The sequence below is a fragment of the Mustelus asterias genome, chromosome 8 (assembly GCF_964213995.1).
Source record: "Mustelus asterias chromosome 8, sMusAst1.hap1.1, whole genome shotgun sequence".
NCBI lineage: Eukaryota > Metazoa > Chordata > Chondrichthyes > Carcharhiniformes > Triakidae > Mustelus > Mustelus asterias.
The window spans coordinates 99099613-99109575 of NC_135808.1; the positions used below are offsets into that span (position 1 = coordinate 99099613).

Consider the following 9963-nt stretch of genomic DNA (forward strand, 5'->3'; position numbering starts at 1 on the left):
AACTACCAAGGTGGGATTTGAATACCCATTTTCTTTTCATCCAGTTCCCTGGATTACTGGTCCAGTAACATAACCACTACACTAGCAATCCAATATTGTTGGTGTGTATGTCACAGGATAACAATCTCCATAAAAATATATTTTTATGCTGATAACATCACAATGAAGGAAAAACTTGCATTTATATAGCACGTTTTACATCTTGAGGAAATCCAAAAGCACTTCACAGCAGATTTGAATAATTTGGATGTATTGTCATTTAAGAAAACAGAGCCACTGCAGTCCATAAACAAGATAAACGAACAAATTATTTAGCTTTTTGGAGTTGCTCGCGGGATAAATGTTGGCCAGGGTACAGGAGAACTCTCCTGCTGTTCCCATGGGATTTTCTTTTTAGCCACTTAAGAAAGCCCTCGATTTAACATGTAATCTGGAAGATGGCACCTCTATCAGCTGCACTCTTTTAGTACTGCATTGAAACGTCAGGTTACTTATGTGCTCAAAAGAATTGAACCTAAAATCTTTTGAGTTAGGACTGGCCTAAAATACAACATTCATGTGGCATACAACATTCATTCTGACATCATCGGGAACCACACTGAATTGCACGTTTCAACTTAATTTGTGTTTAAACAATTTAAAATTACCCTTTTACTTTTTGATTAACCCATAGATGAAGTAAATTAAACGTGGAGCAAGAGTGGAAATCGATTTATCATACGGTAATGTGGGAGATGTACAAATCGTATTCAAGCTCAACATCCACCAGTGCACATCCTAAATCAAGTGTCAACTGAGCTCAGGAAATAGATACAAGCAAAACAGTTAGGTCAGCCATTACTTCTGAAGATACTGATCATATCTTAGAAACATTCTAATTTCGACAATCATTTTTTCACACAAAGTAGCAAAGAATAAATCCTTTGGTATAGCTGATAAACTAGTTTCCAAATAATCCGTATCATTTAGGTCCCTCGACAATGTTCCATATTCAGGAACACAAGGTTCTGGAAGCGCCGCCTATTTATTTTTGCACCATTACTATTGTTTCTTTTTTTTCTCCGTGTGAAAAGTAACCAATTTTCTACCCTAGCTGAAATAATGGTTCCAGAATCCTGTTATGCAACAGTCACTACATTTCCCTATGATTTATTGAATGTGAGCGAGATGCGATGAAAATGCGACTAAATGCAATCTGCCCCGATCTGAAAACAAGGTCGCAACTTGCTCCCAGATTTTCGCTGCAAATTGCCAAATAATAAAACTTTTCCAAGGCACCAGCTTCCCGGGTATCTCTTTGCGATCGTTTCCCCTTCCTCTCCCCCCCCCCCCATCCCCGACATGAATGATTAGGGATAAAATTCCTTCTTCAGATGCTTTAAAATGAAGGACAGACAATCCTGATTGAAGGAGAATATGCTGCTGGAGGGGTGATGACCCTCTTGGGTGAGCAGCCTGGCTTGGTGGGGGTGGGGTCGCCAGGTTGACATTACCTGTATTCTTTGGGGTCACTGGGGGATTTGACAATGTCGGGATCGCTGCGGTTTCTCTCCGGTTTAAATTCCACCTCCTGCTCCAAGGTGTCTGCTGCTGCCGCCGCCGTGTAGTTGTCCACATTCTGAACCGTATCCCTGCTCGACGCCTTAGACTTGTTCCTTACGGGCATGGCCGGGCCCCGCCGAACACACCGAGGAGGCGAGAGGCACAAGACGGCAAAGGCGAGCCTGCGGGCAGCGCGGCGGACAGATGCCAACAACGCCAACGTCTGATGAAGGCCTCAGCCTCGACCACCACCACCGCCGTCCAGCCGGCCGGCTTTAAACTCGCGAAACGGCTGAAACGCTGCAACAAGACGGTTCAGAAAACGTAATCAGACTCCGTCGTAATGTGAATGAATAAATAAACAAACAAGGTGTCTCTCTCTCTCCCCCCCTCCCCCCTTGGCGGTCAGCCAGTGGAGATTGACGGCTGTTGCCGCTCTAATAGCCTCGCTGGTTGTAAGTTGGTGATAACTGGAGCACTAGGCCACGAGCACGCGACCTCCTGGGGGGAGGGAGGGAGGAGGGGACTCAGCAAACCGTCAGCACGCGTCTACCAAACCGCCTGTACTGGGGGGGCCGGCCCGCCCTCCTCACTCTGATTGGCGCTTTTGTATAAAGCCACCATTCTGTGTGGTTCCGCCGTTTGTCAATCATCGGCCGCGACTATCATGTTAGGTCGACAGGTTTCCAGGCAGCACGTGCTGCCTATGTCTCTCTCCCCCCCTCCCCCTCCTCCCCCGTCTCTGCTCCCAGAAACCCAGGTGTGGAATTGCCCTTTTTTATACTTTTCCAATTCCATCAAATCAAGTCCAATTCAGAGTCTCAAAAAGCTGAGACATTTCCGATCCAAGCTGACAAGACAGGGCCTTCACACCTGTCTTGGGCTTGATCTACATGAGCCAAGCTGATTGGAGTAGGTGCAGACTCACCTCCTCCAAGGCTTGATCTCATTTGCATCTTAGCCAAAAGGCCGAGATGCCGCTTTAAAAAATTGCTTCATATGAAAATGAAGCTTAAATGCAACCCACTGACCTCAACCAAGTGCAGCATCAGCAGACCGCACTTGATCTTAGCCAAAAGGCCGAGAGAATTGCCCTTTCAGCAAGGAAATCTGCCACATTTACCTAGTCTGGCCTACATGTGACTCTAGATCTACAGCAATGTGGTTGGTTCTTAAATGCTCTCCAGGATGGGCAATAAATGCTGGCTGGCCAACATCCCAAACAGGAATAAAAAATTAATGTTGAGAGATGCAATCATCTGCAAGGCTGACCCCCCCCCGCCCCCCCCCCCCCCCCCAACTCTCCTCAACATCAAACTTCACAAAGTGTCTGTTACCCCACTCCGACCTCGTCGTCCTTGGCTTCTGACGCCATTCCAATGAAGTTCAACTTGGAAGAACAGCACCTCATCTTTCCACTTTCCTCCCTTCCGGACGACACTTAATTCAACAATTGCGGAGCACTACCCCGCCTGCCCTTTTGTTAACAACAAATTACTGCGGATGATGGAATCTGAAACAACAGAAAATGCTGGAAAATCTTAGCAGGTCTGACAGCATCTGTGGAGAGAGAATAGAGCTAACATTTTGAGTCTAAATGACTGCATCAAAGCTAAAGGCAATAGAGAATAGGGTAATGTTTATCTTGGGGGGGTTGGGGATTGACAAAGATGTCATAGACAAAAATATGAAGGGAATGTAAATGGTGGTGATTACCTCTTTTCATTTTTGGATTTTAGCTGCTAGTGATGATTTTGCTTTTCCCATTTACACCTCCCCTGGATCTATCTTTCATTTCTGTAACAATAGCAGTACAGCTGCAAACCATCAGTTACTAAAGATGCTAAAGAAGATCAATTCCCTACTTGTGCAATAATGTGATTTCCTCTCTTAAAATTGTTTAACACATTCCAATTCTTGTGGTATTTAAGACATATCCATTTTTCTTGCTTTGTTCAAAACTCCCAGAACATGTACACACTACTGCTTTTGACCCATGTGCAAAATGATTGGTAAAAAAGAAGCAATTTCAAGGGTGGGGTATTCTAACCTATAGTGAACTGAGATATGAGTCCCTGAAGAGGGAAATAACCACATGGTTAGTAGATCTCATAACTAAAACCTTCCACATACTTTGATCAATACGCCTTGTTTGGACTTAGATGTTTAGTACTTTAAGATGGCTTTGCACAACGCAAGCTGGCCTCGGTAAGATTTACACCTTGCTGAAAGTAAATGCATGTCATATAGTTAGGTAATTTTGGGTCTTTTTCTATTCTCAGGATCTAGGTGATGCTGACAACATCATATTTATTGCCTATCCCCATTTGTTCAGAGAAAGTAGTACCAGGTCTTCTCCTTGCAGTCCTTGTGGTCATGGCACTCCCACTACGATGTGGGTAAGGAATTCAAAGATAATAATGAAGCAGCCATAATGATGATGACATGTGACTAGGATAGAAATTTGAAAGTGACAGTATTCCTATGATATTGCTGTCCTTCATGGTAGAGGTTGTAGCAAAGGAAAATGGCCACAAATCCTGCATAACCCTGCAATCGATTTGGCCTAATTTTTCGTGCAGGTAAAACTACCCAATTGGCAGGAAGCTTACTGGTGCACTTTACTGGAAAGCTGTGCCATTTTAGCTAGTTGGACTCCAGTAGCACTCTTGTACACACTTGAATGCCAGGATATTCCGGCCACTCTCGCCCCAAGGCCAGAAATTCCCACGTGAGGTCAATGGACCTTTGCCTGGTCCGCCGAAGTTTCTGTCCCGCCTGCTACAATTCCTGTGGTAGGTGGGACGTGAAAATTCCACCTGAAGACTCCCAAGGCCTCAAGTTTGTTTGTTTCCTATTTTTGTGTTTCCTTATTCTTTCATGGGATGTGGACATCACTGGCAAGGCCAACATTTGTTACCCATCCCTAACTGCCCTTGAACTAAGTGACTTGCCTTTACAGAAGGCAGTCAATCACATCACTGTAGGTCTGGAGTAACATCCAGACCAAACTGGGTAAGGGTGACAGATTTTCTTCCCAAAAGGACATTAATGAACCAGATGGGTTTTTACAACAATCAGTGATAGTTGCTATGGTTACCATTTATGAGACTAGGTATATATTCCAGATTTATTCACTGAATTCAAATTCCATCAGCTACAATGGAATTTGGAACCACATCCCCTCTGGATTACTAGACCAGCAATATTACCACTATTCCATTGTCTCCCTCTAACCTACAGCTATGTTCTCTGGACTAGGCTTGAATGTTTTCCTTAACAAATAAAGTATTTTTTCTGCTTGTTTCATTCCCACAAAACTACAATCTTTTAGAAATTACAAGGTGTACTTTCGTGAACAATCTATTTTCTGCCACTGTCAATATCAGTCATTCTTCTTGTCTTCCATAATATCCGTTCCTATACTGCATTATATTTCTGTTTTAATGTGGCCATTTAGTTTCTCCTGGACTCTCCTTGTAGTCTGTCTGTCAATGTTCCTTTTTGTCTTTTTGATTTCTAAGCCTTCTACTATTGTTTGTTTCTCTTTATTTTAGCTCTCCCATTTCAGTGTCAACTTTCATCAACAAAGCACAACATAGGTGTACCAGTGTTCATAAAACAATACTTGGGGTCTCCCCAATGTTCCAGATGTCCATAGACTCGCAATGTTGCAAATGTAAAATTATCTTGGGGTATCATGATCATTATTTGAAACACTAGAATGTTTCTTCAAATGTACACAGTCATTATACTCCAAATGCTTGTGTTGCTTGTGATAATGAATATTTCCTTTAATTTACAATTTTATTTTCAATGTATAATTCAAAATATGTGCTCCTGAAAATTACACATTCATTTTAAATTTCATGATAAATATGACATAATTCAAGTATGTGAGTTCTTTTCTAATTTACTTTTTTCATGCCAATTTAAAGTAATTTAAATTGATTATAGCAAAGGAAGATGAAAAATACCCAAGTTAAAAATGTATTATGTTCCCCCTGTGCTGACACCCCTGGCCTTAAACAATTTAGGCTACAACAAGACCTGGTCTAAATAAGTACATTTCAGTTCTGATCTTTGGGCTATTCAATTTGCCACTTAACAAATTTTGCTATAGAATAGAATCCCTACAGTGCAGAAAGAGGCCATTCAGCCCATTAAGTCTGCACCAACAACAATCCCACTCGGGCCCCATCCCCGTAACCCCACGCATTAACCCTGTTATTCCCTCTGACACTAAGGGTCAATTTAGCATGGCCAATCCACCTGACCTGCACATTTTTTGGACTGTGGGAGGAAACTGGAGCAGCCGAAGGAAACCCATGCAGACACGGGGAGAACGTGTAAACTTGACACAGACAGTCCCTCAAGGCCAGAATCGAATCTGTGTCCCTGCAGCTGTGAGGCAGTAGTGCCAACCACTGTGCTACCGTGTTGCCCTTATGTATTTTCTTCCATTATGATAGTAGCATGGCAATGTTTAATAGATGACCAGCAGACCTGACTGCATCCACAGAGCTGCAGCTTGTGGTTCTTCCCAGAATAGAAGCATAAGAACACAAGATTCAGGCAAAGAACTGGACCATACAGCCCTTGAGCTTGCTTCACTATTTAAAGATATATCTCAACTCCAGTATTCTGCCCTATTCCCAAATCCCTTGATCCACTAAATATCCAAAATTCTGTTAGCTTCAGTCGTGAATATACTCAAAAATGGAGCATCCTGGCCTAGAAATTTAAAATAGTGAAGATATTTCTCCTCATCTCAGTCCCACATGGCCAACCCATTTTCTTTATTTTCCCCATCAGATGATCAGGTCTAGCCAGGCTTCCAAATGACAATAATTTTCTGCTAGAGTCAGCTGGTGATGCAAGCTGAAATTCTGCCCAAAAGAAAATTGTGAAGTGTTCCTTAAATATTAGTTTCTTCTTTTTTTTCCATTTTTTTGGGGGTGTGAGCATTGCTGGCTAGGCTAGCATTTACTGCCCATCCCTAATTGCCCTTGAGAAGCTGGTGGTGAGCCCCATTCTTGGAACCCTTACCATTCACCTGGTGCAGATAGACACATAGTGCTGCAGGAATGGGAGTTCCAGGTCATTGACCCAGCAACAGCAGGTTATGGTGTTCCCATGCCTGTGTTGCATTGTCCTGTGTGGATGGAGGTTGCAGGTTTGGAAGGTGCTGTCAAAGGAGCAGTGCCTCTTACAGATGATACATACTGCTGCCACTGTGTGTCAGTGGTGAAGGGAATGTATGTTTATGGTGGTGGATAGGGTGCCAATCAAATGGGCTGCTTTGTCCTAGATGGTGTCAAGCTTCTTGAGTGTTGTTGGAGCTGCGCTCATCCAAGCAAGTGGGGAGTATTCCATCACACTCAAGACTTTGCCTTGTAGATGGTGAACAGACTTTGGAGAGTCTGGAGATGAGTTACTCCCCTCAGAATTCCCAGCCTCTGGCCTGCTGTCATAGTCACAATATTTATATGGCTGTTCTAGTTCAGTTTCTGGTAAATGGTAACCCCAAGGATGTTGATATTGGAGGATTTAGCAATGATAATGCTATTGAATGTCAAGGGGAGATTGTTAGATACTCTCTTGTTTGAGGTGGTCATTGCCAGACACTTATGTGGTGCAAATTTTACTTGTCACTTATCACCCCAAACCTGAATGTTGTCCAGGATTTGTTGTAGGCTGGCATGGACTGCTTCAATATCTGAGGAGTCATAAATGGTGCTGAATATTGTACAATTGTCAGCAAACATCCCCACTTTTGACCTTATGGAGAGAAGGGCATTGATATGCAGTTGAAGCTTATTGGGCGTAGAACATTGCTCTGAAGAACTCCTGCAGTGATGTCCTGGGACTGAGATGATTGACCTCCATCATCCACAATCATCTGACTTTGTGCTAGGTCTGACTGCAACTAGCAGAGAGCTTCCCCCTGGTTTCCATTGATTCCAGTTTTGCTTGGTCACTTTGATGCCACAACCTCAAGTGCTGCCTTGATGTCAAGGGCACCTCCCTTCAGCTCTTTTGTCGTTGTATGGACCAAGGCTGTCATGAAATCAGGAGTTGAGTGATCCTGTCAGAACCCAAAATGAGCATATCAGTGAGCAGGATATTGCCGTGACACCTTCCATCATTTTGCTGATGATTGAGGAGAGGCTGAAGGTATAATTGGATTTGTCCTGTTTTTTGTGGACAAGACATACCTGAGCAGTTTTCCATATTGTCAGGTAAATATGTTATAGGTGTTATAGGTATACTGGAACAGCTAGTTAGGGGTGCAAGTGTTTCTGGAGTACAAAACTTCAGTACTATTGTTGGATTGTTTTCTGGGCCCATAGCCGTTGTAGTATCCAGCCATTTCTTGATACCACATGCACTGAATCAAAATTGCTGAAGATTGGCATCTGTGATGGTGGAGCCCTCAGGAAGAGGCCAAGATTAATGTTGCACTCGGCACTTCTTGCTGAAGATGGTTGGAAAGCTTCAGCCTTGACTCTTGTCAATGAGCCCTCGTCTCTCCAGCCAATGGATACAAACTGTCCCATCATTGGTTTGTAGCAATTTTTATAAAGTCTGAGGCAATGCGAGATAGAAACATAGAAACCCTACAGTGCAGAAGGAGGCCATTCGGCCCATCGAGTCTGCACCGACCACAATCCCACCCAGGCCCTACCCCCACATATTTTACCCGCTAATCCCTCTAACCTACGCATCCCAGGACTCTAAGGGACAATTTTTAACCTGGCCAATCAACCTAACCCGCACATCTTTGGACTGTGGGAGGAAACCGGAGCACCCGGAGGAAACCCACGCAGACACGAGGAGAATGTGCAAACTCCACACAGACAGTGACCCGAGCCGGGAATCGAACCCGGGACCCTGGAGCTGTGCCAATTTCTCTTTCTTCAGTCAGGAGGATCTGCAGTAGATTTTTGAGGCAGGTCCCTGGGACAGCGGCATTGTTTGGGAATCAGAGCTATATGCCAATCCAATGCGTTCAATGAGATTGATTTTTTTTTTCTTATTTACAACCCAAGGACAGATCAGCTGATTCTACTGCTGAATCTCTCAGAGGTGAGTGTTTTTTTGTTTATAGCATCTCTCTCGTTCATATATGTGACAGGAATGGAATAATCCGCTGAGCAACTAAGTGACCAGTATAACAGAGGCTGAGCATGATCTTGTCAGCAACTCCCTCCCCCTCACCTGAAGGTAGCCAATAAATAAAGGTCTGAATTTTCGTTCCTGATTTGGGAGTGCAGAATCGGGCCAATTCCAGACTCCAGAAATTTGATCCAGGAAAATGTGCTCTGGAAGTTCAAATTTTTGGTCCAGGGAATGGGATGGGTAAAAATGGCAGTCGTGACAGGGCAACCCTGGAAATAGTTTGGAAGTTGCTGGATACAGAGGTGAGCTTGTCAAAAGGCCTCCTCTACTAATCATATCTTTGTTGCAGGTATGAGTAAATGAAAAAAAAAAAGCCCTCTGTCCCTCTCCCTCCCCCACACACTCTCCATGCCCCATCCATTCCAATCCATGCCCCCCACCAACCTCCCATGGCATTTTATAGCCCGTATGCCAAATTAGTGAAAGCTCATGCCAACCCATGCTCCCCCATCCACCACTCTTACACCTACCACGCCAACTCACCAAGTATCCTCCAGGAGCAGACCTCAGGAGCATGCTGAGATTAAATAGAATTCTTAAGTGTCTATTGATGAATTCACTATTTTAAAAAACACTAATTGATAAAAAAAATCCCATTCACTTCTTTTAACTTCCTTTAATCCCTCATAAAAAGACAAAAGCAATTTTATTCATAGTCTCACTTCACAGAGTTCATAACCACTTGGAGCTGTCAATCAACTGAAACAACACACCCTACCCCCACCCAATGATAATGATAAATTGTGAAATCATCCATGCAGCACTAATCTTATAATGGTAACCCTCAGGCTTATATCAACAGACAGAATGAAATAGCAAGCATTGATTTTTAAAACTGTAGATAGTTTTTTTTCAAATAGTTTAAAGGCAGAGATTTAAATCCCTTAACAGCTTGAGTAGTTTTAGTCTCTCCAGCCATTTGTCTTGATAATTCTCTTAACATTTTTCTTGACATTTTTCTTAATAGTTCTAATGAGCTTGTCAGCTCCAATTAGTTTATCCACTTTTTACACATATTCAAGACTACATTTAACAATCCCAAAGGGCACCTTACCCCTCCCAATGATGACCATATGTAGAAGAGTACTTTATTTCTCCAAAAGGGTACCCCACCCCTTTAAATAACTCAGCTAACTTTAAACATTCTAGTACCAGGTCTAAAGTGCACAAGTTCTATTTTGGACATCCCACTAGCCAAAATCTGATTAGTCTGAACACAACTGCACCTTAACATGTGCA

General features: G+C 43.2%; 1 protein-coding gene across 1 annotated transcript in view; it reads right to left on the reverse strand.

Moving 5' to 3' along the window:
* LOC144497379 (nardilysin-like) overlaps nucleotides 1-2107 on the reverse strand; it is an 85657-nt gene extending 83550 nt beyond the window's left edge. The window contains exon 1 of the mRNA XM_078218559.1: nucleotides 1494-2107. Within this exon, the coding sequence (XP_078074685.1) occupies nucleotides 1494-1666 (173 nt within the window). The 5' untranslated portion in view covers nucleotides 1667-2107. The remainder of the gene's footprint in view (nucleotides 1-1493) is intronic.
* Nucleotides 2108-9963: the final 7856 nt, after the last annotated feature.